Source organism: Monodon monoceros, unplaced genomic scaffold (genome assembly GCF_005190385.1).
Source record: "Monodon monoceros isolate NGI ecotype Baffin Bay Population unplaced genomic scaffold, NGI_Narwhal_1 Super_Scaffold_16, whole genome shotgun sequence".
Lineage (NCBI taxonomy): Eukaryota > Metazoa > Chordata > Mammalia > Artiodactyla > Monodontidae > Monodon > Monodon monoceros.
In genome coordinates, this window is record NW_021703772.1 from 7,584,448 (window position 1) to 7,600,980 (window position 16,533).

The 16,533-nt window shown below is 61.9% G+C and overlaps 2 protein-coding genes across 3 annotated transcripts; both read right to left on the reverse strand.

Moving 5' to 3' along the window:
- Positions 1-2,679: 2,679 nt before the first annotated feature.
- On the reverse strand, positions 2,680-9,704 carry CHRND (cholinergic receptor nicotinic delta subunit). 2 transcript variants are annotated; one of them, XM_029225562.1, is made up of 12 exons: positions 9,603-9,704; positions 9,218-9,363; positions 8,772-8,816; positions 8,259-8,368; positions 7,936-8,091; positions 7,609-7,718; positions 6,612-6,812; positions 5,415-5,526; positions 5,222-5,336; positions 4,028-4,232; positions 3,820-3,938; positions 2,680-3,126 (listed from the first exon to the last, which is right to left on the reverse strand). In XM_029225562.1, exons 1-12 carry the CDS (start codon positions 9,652-9,654, stop codon positions 2,944-2,946), a joined length of 1,554 nt encoding a protein of 517 aa, XP_029081395.1. In that variant the 5' UTR covers positions 9,655-9,704; the 3' UTR covers positions 2,680-2,943. The 2 variants fall into 2 exon arrangements, with proteins under 2 accessions (XP_029081395.1, XP_029081396.1); XM_029225563.1 differs by lacking the exon at positions 8,772-8,816 and having other exon boundaries at positions 2,937-3,126.
- A 771-nt stretch (positions 9,705-10,475) lies between these two features.
- Positions 10,476-15,412, reverse strand: PRSS56 (serine protease 56). The gene is made up of 13 exons (XM_029224415.1): positions 15,313-15,412; positions 14,558-14,665; positions 14,087-14,140; positions 13,781-13,970; positions 13,314-13,413; positions 13,067-13,226; positions 12,685-12,827; positions 12,276-12,438; positions 11,901-12,077; positions 11,651-11,815; positions 11,509-11,571; positions 11,028-11,134; positions 10,476-10,673 (listed from the first exon to the last, which is right to left on the reverse strand). The coding sequence occupies exons 1-13, from the start codon at positions 15,410-15,412 to the stop codon at positions 10,476-10,478; spliced, it is 1,728 nt and encodes a 575-aa protein (XP_029080248.1).
- Positions 15,413-16,533: the final 1,121 nt, after the last annotated feature.

Consider the following 16,533-nt stretch of genomic DNA (forward strand, 5'->3'; position numbering starts at 1 on the left):
TCGCTCCCCATCGCCCCCCATGGCTCCCCATGGCCCCCCATCACTCCCCATGGCTCCCCATGGCTCCCTATGGCTCCCCATGGCTCCCCATGGCCCCCCATCGCTCCCCATCGCTCCCCATGGCCCCCCATGGCCCCCCCATGGCTCCCTATGGCTCCCCATGGCTCCCCATCGCTCCCCATCGCCCCCCATGGCTCCCCATGGCCCCCCATCGCTCCCCATCGCCCCCCATCGCTCCCCATCGTTCCCCATCGCGCCCCATGGCCCCCCATCGTTCCCCATCGCCCCGCATCGCTCCCCATCGCCCCCCATCGCCCCCCATCGCTCCCCATGGCCCCCCATCGCCCCCCATGGCTCCCCATCGCCCCCATCGCTCACATCACCGCCTGAACCATGCCACCCCACGCAGCCACTGGTCCGTAGGGTGGACCAGTCCTGACAGCACCCTGGGGCTGGAGTGCTGGGGAAGTGGGTGCTGTCGGGGGACCCACTGTAACCCTGGTAACCTGCTAAAGAGGCGCCCTTGGTCTAGTGGGGCATTGGGGGTTGTCTTCTCTGGAAGGTTTACAGCCACCTGAGCAGGCTTGACACACTGAGGCCTCACTATTTGACTGTGTAAAAATCTGCTGCCAACACCGCCACCATGTGGCTAAGCAAAGCAACGACAGTGGTTGAGGGATCACATCTGGGCCCTCTTGTCTCTGGGCACGAGAAAGGGACACCCCAGAGTTGGTGAAAAATTCCAGGGAAGACCCAGACTGCCTGCTCATCTGAAGGGTGTAAGTCTAAGCTACTTTTCCTATTCAGAGGGGAAAAAATTAAATATTTGTACCTTGAATTTTCAGAAGGTTCATACTGGAAAGCAGAAGTAAGTAGGGTCAGTTTTGGTTTTAAATGGTTTATCTTTTCTTCAGTTCCATGGGAAGACCAAACATTTTGCCTTCTATATACCTGAGCTCATGAGGTCACTGATTCCCTCTGAGGGACGTGGGTTCAGCTGGGACACTCAAGCCTGCATATCAAGGAGGTGAAGAATCAGGTCCTCCAACCTGCTCTAGTCCCCTGTCAGTCACCACGCCAGGCTTGGATGCAGGAGGCCCTTGTGAGGGCCCCAAGGGCCTGTCCTCAGTGACTGAGGCCCACGAATGAGGAATGAGATAAATAACCACCCCTAAAATTTGCAGGACACATGTAACTACCTTTACTCCTACTAGCAAATTTGATCTTCAAGACGCCTCATGAGCTGGACTTATCCACACTTTGCAGATGAGAAAACTGAAGCTGAGAGATGACGGGTGGTTCGCCCAAGGTCACACTGCTAGTGTAACAAACCACCCCAAAGCTTTGTCTCTTAACATGACAAACATTTAATATCTCACACAGTTTCTGAGGGTCAGGAATCCAGGAGCAGCTTAGCTGGGTGGCTCTGGCTCAGAGCCTTTTATGGGGCTGTGATCTCATCTGAAGGCTCCACTGTGGCTGAAGGAGCCACTTCAGCTGGAGGATCCATTTCCAAGGTCACTCACAGGGCTGTTGGCCGGAGGCCTCAGTTACTTGCCATCTGGACCTCTCCACAGGGCAGCTCATCATGCCCCTGGCTTCCCCAAAGTCAGAGAGCCAGCTAAGAATGAGTGAGGGAGGGACAGCAAGAGACAGAGAAGGAGGGTGGCTGCAATGTCTTCTACGACATCATGCCCCTGGCTTCGCCAAAGTCAGAGAGCCAACTAAGAATGAATGAGGGAGGGAGAGCAAGAGAGAGAGAAAGAGAGTGGCTGCAATGTCTTCTATGACCTGATCTTGGAAGTGACACACTGTCACTTCTGCCTCCTTCTATCGGTCACACAGACCAATCTTGGTACCGTGTGGGAGGGTATGAATGCCAGGAGGTGTGGCTCACTGGGGCCACCTTGGAGGTGGGCTACCACACAGAACCATATCCTCTGGCTCCTGCAACCTCAGCCCTTCAAGGCCTTTGGGATAGCAGTGGCGGGGGCTCCCTTTGGGGTGGAGTTGCCAGATTTAGCCAATTAAAATACAGGATTCCCAGTTAAATTTGAATTTCAGGTAAACAATGAATCATTTTTTAGTATAAGTATGTCCCAAGTCTTGTCTGGCAACCCTATTTTGGGGAAGAGGAGTAGGTGCTCAAGGGGACAAGCCTGGGGGGATGGCCGAGTTCTGGGGCTTTTAGATGGTGCATGGGGCTTTAGGCCAGGCTGACCTCTGGCCTCTGTGGATGCTGAACCTGACCCTTCCACCCCCATCCTCAGCTTTCCAGGGGGACCCAGACAGAGTGGCCAAGGCAGAAAGGGCTGGGGAAGGCCATTCTGCAATCCTGATGCTCCCAAACCTGCCAAAAGACTCCTTCCCTAGTGGGACTGGAGAGAGAGACATCCCCAACCTCGGCTCCAGGTGGGGCCTCAGAAGCCCAAGACTAAGGGGTTGGCAGAAGGAAGCGGCTGGAGGAGCTGGGAAGTAAAGGCCCAGGATCCCACCTGTTCCACCCCCACCTGAGGGAGAGGGAGGCAAGAAGATGTCTGTCTTTCTGGCCCCTCACAGAGGGGTCCCAAGAGGCCAGCCTGAGTGGCATTCTCCCTGGTCCCTGAGCCAGCCCTCTGCCTCCCCCTAGATCGTCCTGCCCCACCCCCAGCCGATGTCCACTCTCAGCCCTTCTCCGGTGGCTCCTGGCTTTATTTGCAAAGGAACCGCTGTTGAGAATTAGGGCTTCCCCCTCCCTCCCTTGACCTCAGCTCGTCTCTGCCCCAGCCTGGCAGGACCAACTGGGCTCAAAGTCTCAGGGCTGGGAATCGGTCTGCCCAGGAAGAGCTGGTTGTTTCGCAGACACCCCTGTCCACACAGCTATCCACCGCACCCCCTGTACCCCCCTTTCAGGCCAGCCGCCTCCCCTGGCTGTTGGACCAGGCTGGGGAGGGCACGCCCACTCTAGATGAAGCGCTTATCCTGCTCCCGGTAGGAGAAGGGGTCCCCAGGGAAGGGCTGAGGTGGAGGCTGGTTGTAGGCGCCCTGCAGGAAGATCCAGGCTGTGCCCACCACCATGATGGGTGTCACCACAAACAGGCAGAGTCGGTCCACTGTGCGGGCTATCCGATTCCAGCAGTCCTTCTCCTGGGGGCAAGGGTGACAGAGACAGAGACAGTGGGGTAAGAAGGGCCCTCAAACCACATACTCACACCCCAAGCTGGGGCCCACGGCCTCGGCGTATCTGTGGGGCCTGCCTCGGGCTTGCAACAGATGGGATGTGCTGCCATGTCCCCAGCAAGGGCCCAGGCCCACCTCCAGCCACAGGCGGGGCTGGTCATTCTGTCTGTCCAGGAGACAGAGAGCAGGCCCACAGACTCCCTCCCAGCCTCTCAGTGCTGCCACTAGCCTATATGTGAACTAGGAAAATATGCCCCTTTGTCAGGGGAGATTTTTTTAAGTTGTGTAGCACTGAACAACCCTATAGGGCCGCCTTTTAAATGTCTGGCTTTGTCTGGAGTATCAAGCTGGGAGTTGAGAAGGGACAGAAAGTGATTGGCAGCTGGGAGAAAAAAGGGACCCTAAGGGAGGTCCAGAGTGTGGCCCCAACAGGGCAGAGCTGTGCGCCTGTGTGTATATCTGAGTGTGTGCCTGGCCCTGCACACTGCTATGGGATTTTAGGCAGGGAATCCCCCTCCCCGAGAGGCCTGGAATCTGCATCCACTGTGAGCTCCATCTAAGTTGATAGGTATCTCTGAGGGGAACTGTGCACCCTTAAGATATGTGTCCGATCAGTGCACTACCTGAACATCTGTACACAGCAACCCTGTGGCTACTCACCTCATTGTAATTGTTCTGGTCCTTCATGTGGTTGACGATGAAGTTGGCCCCATCCACAGCTGGCTTCAGCTCACTGAAGAGCTCCTGCTGGGCCTGCTCAGAGCCTACTGGGGGCCGACCTGTGGACACCAGGCCAGAGGTGGGCATGGGGCCTGCCCTCACCCCATCTCCTGTGGATGGGCCGAACTCCAAGCCATTAGGGACCCACGTGCGGTGGTGAGGCGCCGGGCCAGCCCATGACGCTCTGACTGCTTCTCAAACATGAGGTCACTTCGGGACTTCAGCGAGAAGTACTCCTCTGCCTTGGAGATGTAGCCCAGGGAGCTGCTCCTCCGGACCAGGGTCCCAGGGCTGGGCCCATCCTCTGCCGGACGGGACATGTGCAGGACCTCAGGCAGGGTCTCCAGGAAGAGCTATGGCAGGTCGGAGGGGCCAGTTTACAAACGTGGGTCACCTTCACACATGCAAACATCACACATGCAAACATCTGTGACTCCATTCCTGGCTTGCCACAAAGTGCTCGCCCGTCTGATGCTGTCATTTATTCTTCTGATCCCCTACTGATGGACAATTAGGTTGCTTCCAACTCTCTCATTACAGCAGAAGAACGCTGATCCCCTACTGATGGACAATTAGGTTGCTTCCAACTCTCTCATTACAGCAGAAGAACTCTGATCCCCTACTGATGGACAATTAGGTTGCTTCCAACTCTCTCATTACAGCAGAAGAACTCTGATCCCCTACTGATGGACAATTAGGTTGTTTCCAACTCTCTCATTACAGAGAAGAACTCATTTGTTGAAAATGAATTATATATGAAAAAAAAAAGTAAGAAAAATGCCCCCAACGCAGAGCTAAGACCAGAAAAGTTGCTAAAGTATCCTCAGCTGTCCCAAAACAACCAGGTGGCCCTGCAGAGGCCAGGAGGCAAGGACAGTCCCCTTCCTGGGCACCCTGCCCCCACATTGCTCACCTTCCTTTGAATCAAGGTATAACAAACACACAGTAGACTCAACAAATCTTAAGTATGTAGCTAGGTGAAATTTTACAGATGCATTCAGCTGTGTAAACACCTCTCAGATAAGATAAGAACTGTATGTCAAAAATGTTCCCTCCTGCCTCACCCCCATCAATTCCTACCCACACCCAGAGGGAACCACCATCCTGACTTCTAGCACTGAAGATTGGTTTCGCCTGTCCTTGAACTTCACAGAAAGGAAATCTTGCAGTCTCTTTAGCATTGGGCTTCTTTTATGTAATATTCAGCCTGGGACGTGGGGAGCAGCAGGGCCACTTTTGCTGCCGGGTAGCACCCCCTGTTGTGGGTACCGCTGTGGCTTCACCCATCTCCCTGCAGAGAGGCACGTGGACGACCTCCACCTTTTAGCTACTGAGCCCTCACCTTCTTGACTCCCTCAGAGAGCATGTGGGTGCTGGGCGTGCGGAAGTGGATGTTGAGTACGATGACACAGATCACCACGACCATGGTCACCAGCACCATGCCAAAGAGCAGGAACCTGTGGGCACAGGTGCAGCCTGGAGCCCCCGCCCAGGGCGAGGAGTGGCGGGGTGAGGCAGGCAGGGACGGCACTCACTTGCCGATGAGGGGGATGGCCATGGACGTGGCTGGCAGCCTCTTGGAGATAAGCAGCAGGAAGACAGACTGGGCCAGGAGCACCGAGATGGCCATTGACGTCTTCTCGCCACCTGGGGAGCCCATCCTTAGCTGGGACCTCTGGCCCGGGGCCCGGAGGGCCCCACGGTGGCCCCTGCACTACTGTTCACAATGCCGTGGTGCCCTGGGCTAAGGAGCTGCCACTTACTGCTAGGTGACCTTGGGCAAGCAGCCTAACCTCTCTGTGCCTCAGTTTCCTCAACCACTAAAAGCCGGGAGGCCAAAGTGAGAGAGTGTGTGTTAAATTCTCAGACGCTGCCTGCCACTGGGTGAGAGCTCAAGGAACCCCTGCTTTCCTCGTTAGCCAGTCCCCTGCCACTCAGCCCTGTTAAATCACAGACCTTCTCTGTCTCTCCACTGCACAGAAACCCCCAAGGCATCCTCACACCCAGATGACATTCCTGCTCTCAACCCTTTGCTCAGAGACCCCAGCCCAGTACCGCCCTGCTCTTCCCACCTGCGCCCCTCAGCGTGCTGTGCGGTGCTGGCCCCGTTGGTCTTGGGTCCACGGCCCCGCCCCAGCGCTGCTTCTCAGTCTGCAATGCGCCTCGCAGCCAGACTCCAGCTCCCGCCCCACCGCCCCCCAGGCTGCACTCCTAGTCTTGTAGTTTCTACCCTGTCTGTCAGGGTCCGGGGCGGGGTCACATTTGTCTCTGGAACTCACTGTGCCCTGCTCATAGCCAAGTGACCACAGATGACACGTGCCCTTCTCGAACCAGGTGTGTGTAGATTGCACGCCCCATGCCCTGGCTTCCCAGAGACCTTGTTATCCACCCATTGGTTCAACAGCCAGGCCCACGGTCACACAGTGGTGACCACACAGGCCCGATCTCTGCCCTGACAGAGGGACACTTTTGTAGTTCTCCCTAGGGTCCTTGGGAAGCCCATGATGAGAGGCAGAGGGGAGGTCCAAGAGGGATGGAGCCCCCAGGGGCCCTGTCCACTTGGGGGATGTCTGACAGGGTCACAGAGCCCTGCCACTGACAGGCCATGTGGCCCTCGTTCCCGGACCCTGGGCAGGGAGCACCAGGACGGCGACCCCCAGGAGGAAGGGAGGGGCAGGGCAGGGGTGGCCGAGCTCAGGGGCCCTTGGGGAGGGGCCCGGGGCTGGGCTCACAGTCCGCCGGCAGGTAGAAGACTAGGTTGATCATGAAGGAGATGAGCACGCAGGGCACCAGGATGTTGACGACGTAGAAGAGCGGCTTGCGGTGGATGATGAGGTAGAAGGTGACGTCCTGGCGGCTGCGACTGCCCAGTGAGGCACTGGGATCCACGTTGACCCTGGCCGGCCGGTGCACTATCTCCCACTCCCCGTTCTCTGCGGGTGGCACGTGGGTGCCTTGGGGTCAGGCCGGGCAAGGGGGCCGGGGGTGGGGGGTGGGCCTTGGGGCAGGTCGAGGGCGGTGGGGGGGGGTGCTGGGTGGAGGGAGCCAGCCCAGAGCCGTAGCCAGGCCTGCTGGCAGGGGCTTGCGGGGCTTGGGAGTGGGGTGGGGGCACGGACGAGGGTTCACACTCTGTTTCTGGGTATCTTTCCCTGGGGGTTGGGATGGAAGTTTCACTCCACAAGGGGGAAGTTTTCCTCTGGGACCGATTTTTTTTTTCTCCTTGGAAAAAATAGAAGCTGAGGCCATATGTGGTTCAAATAAGGAGGCTTGGGGATAACAAGGCAGTGAGAGTAAGAACCCTCCTCCCCGTGATGTACCAGCCTCGGGACCAGCGGGATGTGGGTCTCCTCTGACAGACAGGGGCAAGCGGTAGGGCCCAGTAAAAGATCTGAGCCTGATCACAGAGAGGGGAGGGGGGCGTGGGGAGGGGGCAACATACACACCATCAGGATGACAGCCAAAGCCCCAGCCGTCCCCTGGGCCCTCTGGGGGCAGGAAGGCTAACCACCCCCCTCATCTGTCGGCCACACCATCCCCAGGGACCCTGCTCAGACGGGGAAGGGTCTGGCCTGTGTGTGTCTATCTGCACGTCTGTGTCCCTGTGTGTCCACGTCCTAGGTGTGTGTATGCACGCGTGCATCTCTGGGGTGGAGATGTCAGTGTGACTGTATCCGTTGGGTGGGGGGGGTTCTGAGGGGCCAGCCCACCCAGCAGCTACGGCTCCGGCACCTGTGAAGCCCTCGGGGTCGATGATGATCCACTCCACGGGGTAGTAGCGGCCGTCTTCTTCATCCTGCTTCAGGCTCAGGGTGATCTCCTTGGCCGTGTACTTGAGTGAACTGGGGAGGGTAGTGGGCAGAGGGTGGTCCTCAGCCGCTGGCTGGTGCCACCGATGGGGGAAAGGCTAACACAGGAGGTTCACGGGTGGAGGGGGCCACGGTGGGGATGGGAAGCTTGAATCGGGACAGAGCAGGGGCCTCTGCCTGAGCGTGTTTACCTCCCTCAGCCCCTGGCGGGGTGCCCTGGGGGGAGGGGTGGCTGGAGAAGTGGGTGCACCTGAACTTGAGGGAGCAGTTCTGCCAGTCGAAGGGGAAGTAGGTGACGGAGACGGGGCAGGAGGAGCGGAAGATGGCGGGCGGCAGCCAGTACACGTAGCCTGAGGGGTAGATGAGCACGTTGCAGGAGTAGGAAATCTGGAAGGAGCCGTCATTGCTGCGGGACAGGGACAAGGGCCACAGTGAGTGCTGGCCAGCTGGGTGTTGGCCGAGCTGGGGGAGGCAGAGGAGGGCGGGCAGTCAGAAGCTTGGGACTGGAGGGGGACGCTCAGGACGAAGGGAGGCAGAGTGGTGGAGGGAAGCCAGGGAGGGCTGCGGCTCAACTTGTTCTCCAGCACTATCTCTGGGAGCCACACCATGTCAGAGGGCAGACGCAGGACACTGATGTTCCCAAAATCTTTGGCCTCCCACTTCAGCCGGCTGTCTGTCCAGCCCTGGAAGCCCAGAAGAAATGTCAGCAGTGGGCTCTGCTGTTGTCCGGGCTCCCCCATTCCCCCCGCTCCCCGAGCAACCACTTCCCTGGGGGAAGACTGGACAGGGGCTGGCGCTGGGACAAAAGAGGTTGGGTAGCAGACAGCGTCTCCTAATAAAATCAAGGTACTGTGACAATGTTCCCTAGGCCAGGACCCTAACCCACAGAAGGCTCTACCCGGCCTGTGGCAGCACCAGCTGATGGGAGGGGCGGTCGGGCCTGGGGTTTGTCTGTAGGCAGGAACCAGGCCCTCCCAGAGGACAGCGTCTGAGGCAGGCTGGGGATCCCCAAGCAGAAGCGAGCACAGGCGAACCTGGGCCCTGCACCCTCCCCACCCCCAGCTCTGTGCGGGGTGTTCTCCTTACGTGCTCAATCCACACGTTAGTGGTGAGGGTCTCTTCAACTTCTTTCTGTAATCAAACAGGAGGACTGTCCCCCCGGGGCCTGCACCCTTTCACCAGACACCTACTCTTGGCTGCCACCCAGGGGAAACCACGGCAATGGCCTGCCCCCAGCAGCCAGGAGTGGATGGGTAGACCAGGAAGCAGGGTGGGCATATGGCCTCTCACGTGTGTCATGGGTGCGAAACGGGGGCACCCAGAACTGAAGCTGGAGGGAAAGGGGCATCCTCAGCCCAAGACCTGTGGGCAGCACGCAGAGGCACAGAGAGGCCCCGAGTGCGTTTCCCAGGGAGAGGAGCTACCAGAGGCCTTGACCTTCCTCCACGGCCATCCCAGGCCAGGAGACAGCCAGGCCTCCTGGAAGCCATCCCTGCCACCGTTCCCCAGCCCAGCCTGGAGGAGCCACTCACCAGGGAGATGAGGTTGGAGAGGGTGAGGGCCAGGGTGACCCCCACGGTCTCCTCTTTGTGCGCCGCGGGCCGCAGCTCTTTGTTGTAATGCTTCTCCTCAAACAGGTGCCGGATCAGCCGCTCCTCCTCGTTCAGGCCCCAGCTGCCTGGGGAGGGTCGGGGACAGGGGCCCGGGAGGGACACCGCCCTGAGGTCCTGCTGGGCATGGAGCGGGCCCCGGGGGGGGTGGCCCCTCCAGGGAGGAATGGCAGTGGGAAGTGGGGAGGTGGGCCTGACGCTGGGAGAGGGAGCCCCACGTAGGAGGGGACGGGAGGGGAGCATGCCGTGGGGGACCTGGGTAGGGGTCCTGGGGGACCCTCCAGGGAGGGGTGATGGCCACTCTTACCACACACGACCAGGGCAGCCAGCAGCCCCAGCGTTAACACGGGCCCCTCCATCCTGTCCCTCTGACTGGGTCTTGGGTCGGCCCCTCCTGTCGGCAGGGCTGGGGAATGCGGGCAGGTGGCCGAGGGGACAGGTGCAGGGTGGGGTGCGGCGCCAAGGGAAGAGGCCGCCGGAAGCGCAATCTGACACCTCGAGGCTCTGTGGCAGGCTGGAGAAACTGGGGCAGGTGATGCGGGCGTGGGGACAGGGACTGGCCAGCTGGGCAGGAGCCCAAGGACACGAGGCGAAGATCCCAGGCTGGGACTCCCCACCGCTAGTGGTGAGGGTGGGGGCCGGGTGGAGAGGCGGGCCTTCGGGGGCGGCACTGGTCAGCCATGGACAGCAGGGTGGTGACAGGTGGCGGTACTGCCATTTCTTGGGAGGTATACCGATATGCTGAGATGGGGGGCTCTGGAGCCCCTCTCCAGTGTCTTTGTGACCTCTGTCAACTAACTGCTTCCGGAGGCTGGGCCCTAACCCCAAAGATCCCATGTCCACCCACCCCAGTCCCATCCTAAGAAAGCTCTGGAGTGGTCTCCGTAGATCATAAATAATGTTTATTAAAGCAGTTGTGATCTTCCGATGGTACATCTGGGAAGGTACGTTGGGCCCAGGACCCCTTCCCCCCACGCCCCTGCCCACACCCAACTCTGGCCATGACAGTTTGTCATCATGTTCCCTGGACCCTCTGCAGGCCCTGGGAGCAGTAGTCCTGACCAGGGGCTGCGGGTGGAGACACGGCTCAGGGCCACCTGGCTGGGGGAACCTGAGGGCTGAGCGGGTGGTGCCCCTTCTTCCCCAGCCCTCGGCCCTGCCTTGGAGCCATCCGGGGTCCCTAGGGCTCTGCCTCCGCCAGGGCTGCCAAGCGGAAGGCCTGTAGGGCCTGCACCAGCAACCGGGGAAGGCTTTGTGCCAGCGTGGCTGGCTCCAGACCCACCAGGCCGCCAAAGACCACGTGCCGGCCCCCCAGACCTGCCCAAACCCAGGCTCGGAAGAGCCCGGTCAGTGTCTTGGAGCCCAGGTCTGCCAGGACCTGCAGAGGAAGGAGACAACTCAGGGGCCCACAGCCCCACTCTTGGTCCCCTTCCTCCTCGCCCCCAGAAACTCTCACTCAGACCCAGCCCTTCCCCAGCCCCCTCCCCCAGTCCTGCACACTTTCTGCTCACTTGGACACCCCCCAAGCTCCTCCACTCACACCTCCCCCCACTCCTTCACATCCAGCTAGCACCCAGCTCACACACAGCCGCCCTCCCCATCCCCTTCCCCTTGGGCACCACCCACTACCTCCACCCCAGGCTGCTGGGGGAGGGTCTCTCCTGTCTCCCTCCCCATCAGGGCTGACCTTCCGAGGCCACTGCGAAGGAGTCTGGGAAGCCCGGGAACCCACCTCGTGAAAGTCCATGGCCAGGCGCTCAGCGGGGACCTGTAAGATCCAGGCATGGGTGCCCTGGAGGGCAGCCAACTTCTGCCACAGGGGCTCCAGCCCAGGGCAGCCTGCAGGAAGGGGACTTTGGGAATACGAGGGGACTGACACTAGCATGGAACCGGGGTGGTATTCCCACCAGTGCCTCTGGACACCTCCCAGTGGGCAGATTTCTCCTCCTGCTACAGATGGGGCAGCCGAGGGGCAGCCGAGGCTCAGAGAGGTTAAATGATAGCACAAAGCCCAGCATCTGTTGACACTGATGAGGGCCCAAAGTCACAAGTTCCCCCAAAGAATCATCCGCCCTGCTGCCAGGGAGGGGGAGACCGGGTCTGCCCGCGGGGTGAAACTGCTTCCCAGCTGCAGACCCCAGGAGAATCCCCTGCGGGCCTCGGCCCACCCTTGGCCTACTCCACTGGAGACCGCCGGCAGGGGGCGTCATTACCGTTCGCTTCCCCGCGCTGCTCCGACCTCCGCTTCGGGAACCCAGTGCCTGCCGCCCGCGATCCTGGGGAGCTGCACGGTTAGGTGAACGCCTCGGTCGCGCTGGGGTGGGGCGGGGGCTGGGCTGCGAGGGCTTGGGGTACCTGAGTGCAGCCGCTGCTCGCGGGAGAGGTGCCTGGGAGGATCCCGGAGCGACGGAGCGGGCCGAGCCAGGGCCGGGGCCAGTGGCCGCGCCCCCGGGCGCGGGCCGAACAGCTCCTGGGCGCCCCGCAGCAGCTCCAGTAGGGTGTGCGCCAGCGAGCGCAGCTCTGCGGGCGCGATAAGCGTCCGAGCGGCTGTCAGACGTGGGCCAGACCCTCGGGTCCCCGGCCCAGCCCCAGGAACGGGACTGACCACATCGCCGCCGGCGCTGCAGGCACTGCTGGTGCGCCAGGCGCGCACAGGCGCCCGCGGGCCCCGGGCACAGGTGGGCGTAGAAGGCACAGGGCGGGGCGGCGTCTGCCAGCGGCTCCTCCGACGGGTCCCAAGCCAGAAGCTCCCTGCAGCTGGGCTCGCGGCTGAAGGGGGCGGCTGCGAGGGGCGTCAGGGGCTAGCCTACTCCACCCCCGCTTCCCCTCTTCAGGCCCTATAGCCCCCAAAGCCCTCCGCGGCAGGAGGATAGGCTTTCCCGACGCAGGAGGCTGGGAGTGGGCAGGGTGGAAAGGCGCTCGTCCCAGGGCAGTTTGCCGGGCACTCCGGGGAAGGGGGGAATAGGGATGGGGCGCTCACCGCTCATCTGCTCCTGGAGCCAGTCCTTGAACACAGCCACACGGGTGTAGACCCCAGGCTTCCCTGGCTCCCCGCATCCGTCCCCCCAGGAGGTGACTCCGTACAGGACCTCCCTGGGGCGGGGGCCAGGCTCAGAACAGGTCAGGGGGCCTCCAGAGTCACCCTGCGAGGATCCGAGCCAAGAGAGAGGGCACTGCATCGATCCATGTCACCCTCAATGACAGCCTTATGGCTGGCAGGGTAAAGCAGCTCTGAGCTCTACTGGGGTTACCACTCTTGGACCCATTTTAGAGATGAGGATATAGAGGCTCAGAGAAGTTGAGTGACAGCCTGATTGTGGAAGGAAAGGAGGCCGTCCTGCCCCTGAGGAGTGGCCCACTACTACCCTCCGATCAGTCGGGGCTCATACCTGGCACGAGTCAATGCCGCCGGCCAGGTAGCCGGCACAGAGCATGCTGCTGGGGCGCAGTCCTGGCCCCAGGGCCCTTCTGCAGGTGTCGGCGCTGAGCAGGGGCACACGGGCTTCCCTCACTGCCTCAGCCTCAGGCCCATCTACAGGGAAGCAGTGGAAGGGGCTCAGGCCTGGAGGGCAGGGGTCCTGCTTCAAAGGTCTCCCTCCCCCCACTGCCCTCCTTGACTCCCCCCGCTTTGCGAGATGGGCAGCATTTTGTGAAGACAGCTGGGTGTAGGTCAGAATTCTTACACCCCAGCCTTCCCAAACTCCATCACCCCAGCCCCCCAATCTTCCCACGCATACGCGCGGCTCCCCCAGGCCCTGCCCTGCCTAGTACCTTCGAAGAGGGCACCCCAGCCCGCGATGGCGCAAGCAGTGCCTGCGGGGGGCTCCTGGGGCTCTTGGGGCAGGCACACGGGGCGCGCCGCCCCTGTCGGGCTCACCGGCGTCCACAGCTGCACCAGGGCCAGGTCGTTGTGGAAGGTCCGAGGGTCAAACTGGGGAGGGGGTGGCGGCGCAGCGTCAGTGCGGGTGGGGGTGGGGTGCTGTTCCCAACTCTGAGGGCCTGGGGGCTGCCCTCTCACCTTGGGGTGGGGCAAGATGCGGTTCACCGGCACCTCCTCCGCCTGCTCCCCCCGGGGGCCCTCGGCCAGCGTCACCGTCCACAGAAGCTCGTTCGGGGCGCTGCGGGGCGAGCGGCGGGAGACACGCAGCACAAGGATGCAAGAGAGGTCCCCTGGAGACCCTGCCCTCCGCCCACAGGCACCACCCAGCGAGCCCGCGCGCTGGGCTGTTTCTCCGCCTGGGGGCAGGGAGGGCGGGCCCGGGAGAAGCCGCGACGCCGAGTCGGGAGAAGGCCCAGGACGGTGAGTCCCCGGAGAATCCGCGCCCTGGCTGGGCGGCCTGGGCGCCTTGAGGCGGGAAAGGGCACGGCCGCCGCCAGGGGGCAGCAGAGACCGGTCCTCGCGCTTAGTGCCCGCCAGCCGACCCCGGAAGAGCTGGACCCCGCGTTGGGGATCCGGTCTGGGCAGGGGTCTGGGGCCCGACGTACCCCGCGAAGCAGTGCGCCGCCGTGAGCACCCAGGACGCCGCCACCAGGACGCCGCCGCACAGAGGCTGCCCGCCGAGTTGCAGCCTCACCAGCCAGGGCCAGGCCCCGGGCGGTGCCGCGCTGCCCCCCACAATGCGGCCGTGCGCCCGCGTCACGTTGACAGCGCCCGGGCGCCTCTCGCCACACGGCCCTAGAAAGGCCGAAGCGGCGTCAGGAGGGACGAGTCCCGCTCATCCTCACCACTGAGACCCCTCCAGGGTCCACCCTGCTCTCAGCCCTGCCCGCCTCGAGCCTTTTCAGCCTCACCTGGCTCAGGTGGATCCTGGAGGAGGGGGGCTCGAGGCCCGGGACGCCCAGGTGCTGCTGAGAAACAGACCCCTGAGCCTCACGGACGGCCTTCCACTCTTCTCCAGCCCAGGCTGGGCCCGAGCCCTCCGGCCACCTCACCCGGCACCCCCTGCACACATACCCACCCCCCTTACCCTGCCCGGTAGCACTCAGGGTCTGTTTCAGCTGCCATAAACTTCTCACTGCTCAGCAAATAAGCCCAGACTTATTTGCTCCTGCCCTCCTGCCTTTGCACACGCTGTGCCCGTGCCTGGTGTGCCCTTTCCACTCGAGGAGACCTTCCTGAGCGTCATCTTGGTTGCAGCCTCACCCAGTCTCTGTCCCCAAGAGGGGTCAAGTCTGAAGGGAGGGGGCGGGGTGGACAGGAGAACGGGCCCAGGGTTGTCAGCGCCAGCTCACCCGGGCATGGAGGGGTGTGATTGGCACAACTTCGGCACTCATGCAGTCTGTGCTGGATCTCCATCACCACCCGATTTACTGCCCACTGGGCGCTCCTCTGGGCAGCCTGCAACACTTTCGTCCCCTGGGCTGACAGAGCTGCTAGGACATGGGGCACAAGTCATGCACCGTGGGGGAAGAGCTCCTCTGCCTCGCCCCAGCCCTGTGCCCTGCCTTGGGGGACCCGGTGTGGAAGCAGGTTGGGCTCCAGGAGCCCTGGGACAGAATGGGGAGGTCAGAGAGCCCCACGGTCCCAGGCCCCAGCACACAGAGCAGACGGTCTCAGATTCTCAGCCCGAGGTATCTCTGTAATTTCAGCTGAGCTGGGCTGGAATCTTTGCAAATGGCTTTTCCTTAGAAACCTTGAAAAACAGCACCCCAAAGGTATAGATATTACAGAACTCAGGCTTACTGACACAAAATAACCAGGGCCGAGTTGCCCACCTTGGGGTCCAGATAGCCAAGGGGATGCCCCCCTGGGCCCCTTCGTCCCTGCTAAACCCAGAACCTTCTGGAAAGCACGCCTTGGGGCAGTGCCTGCTGGCTCCCCTTCCCCTTCCACCCTCGTCCTCCGCTTTCCTCTCCCACCTGTGTCTCAGTGCCTGGCCCCTTCTCCCAGCAGGGTGGGCAGAAAGGGCCAAAGGTCCTTGTGAGTTGGGAGGGCAAGCTCACGTCCCCCTGCCCGAGACCCACTTGCTCTGTGCTCCTCCCACCTCGGCCTCTCCCTCAGAGCAGCCTGGGCTCACCTTGCAGGGTGCTGGGGGGCACGCGCGTGTACAGTGGGTGCCCGTGGGCAGACCGCGGGTCTGGGAGGGGCAGCAGGAGCAGCAGCAAAGCCAGCAGCATGGTGGCCGGGGCCCCGGCAAGCGGCCCCATGCTCTTTCCCCCTCGGGGTTCACCCTCCAGGCGTTATCCTTTGGTGCCCGCCCCTGGGCGCTGAGTTCTTGTTCCTCAAATCACCTGATTCTATTCTTTTACATCAAAATGACCGGCTTCCCTTGGTCTGTTCCTCACCTGGCCCTTAACTCCCAGGAGCCCACAGGGGAAATGGGGCTTGGGGGGCTATATACAGGACAGACTGGGGGGGGACACGGGAGGGGGGCCAGGGTGGGGGGACGGAACGGGATAGTGGGCTCGACCCTCACCTTTGAAGTCTCATCATCCGGGCTCTGAGGCCCCCCTTCTGTCAAAGGAGCCCTTGTTTCTGCGGCTCCATCAAAGGGGCCTGGACAGGCCAGAAGAGCTGACGGTTGGGCTGGGGGCCAGGCAGAGGGGGGCTGGTGGGCAGGGGCTGGCCCTGTCTCCAGGGCTCAGAGCTGGGGTGGGGGCGGGCGGGGGGCGGGATTCCCATCTGCCCCTATTCCCCGAGGAGTTTACAGTTATGCTGGGGGCAGATGCTCCTGGAGGGAGGAGACAGGGGGTGTCTGAGGGTCCTCAGCAGCCCCACCCCCTGAGGAGGTGCCCGAGCTCCCAGCCTCTCTGCCCCTAATTGCTTGGCAGTGTCCCTCCCCAATGTGGCCATTTCTAAAGATGATCAAAGCGCCCTAATTAACGCAGTAATTGCCGCACTGGGGGTAGCGGGGTGGGAAGAAGCAGAGGCAGGCGGACGCTGGAGTGGCCCAGAGAGGAAGGCGGGAGATGAAAGGCCCCACCAGTGGCCCAGTTTGGGAAGGACAGGCCCCAGCCGCTTCTGCTGCTCTCCCAGACCCCCTGCCCCTGCACAGGGCCCGCTCGGCCTGCCCAGCATTGTTCTCAGTGGCTATGACCCTGATCTGGCAGGAGGGAGTCTTCTGGAGTCTCACGGGAAGGGCCACGAACGGGCAGCTCTCCTGGGACCAAGTCCCCACCTGGGGCAGGGAGGAGGTGCTCTTCTGCCCCTCAGAGAATATCCTGGGGCCAAAAAAAGAATCCTGGTGCCCCAATGCATGCTGGTGACCCCAGGGCGGCTTTGGCAGGCCTGGTCCTTT

What these genes read in the sequence shown, in the direction of transcription:
- CHRND (XM_029225562.1), bottom strand. Translation starts at nt 9,654, where the DNA reads ATGGAGGGGCCCGTGTTAACGCTGGGGCTGCTGGCTGCCCTGGTCGTG. An exon ending in CTAACGTGTGGATTGAGCAC is followed by an intron (nt 8,369 to 8,771) that starts GTAAGGAGAACA and finishes CTGGGCTTCCAG; the next exon opens with GGCTGGACAGACAGCCGGCT. An exon ending in CGACCCCGAGGGCTTCACAG is followed by an intron (nt 6,813 to 7,608) that starts GTGCCGGAGCCG and finishes TGCCACCCGCAG; the next exon opens with AGAACGGGGAGTGGGAGATA.
- PRSS56 (XM_029224415.1), bottom strand. Translation starts at nt 15,412, where the DNA reads ATGCTGCTGGCTTTGCTGCTGCTCCTGCTGCCCCTCCCAGACCCGCGG. An exon ending in GCAGCGCCGGCGGCGATGTG is followed by an intron (nt 11,816 to 11,900) that starts GTCAGTCCCGTT and finishes TCGCGCCCGCAG; the next exon opens with AGCTGCGCTCGCTGGCGCAC. An exon ending in TGGCCATGGACTTTCACGAG is followed by an intron (nt 10,674 to 11,027) that starts GTGGGTTCCCGG and finishes CTTCCTCTGCAG; the next exon opens with GTCCTGGCAGACCTGGGCTC.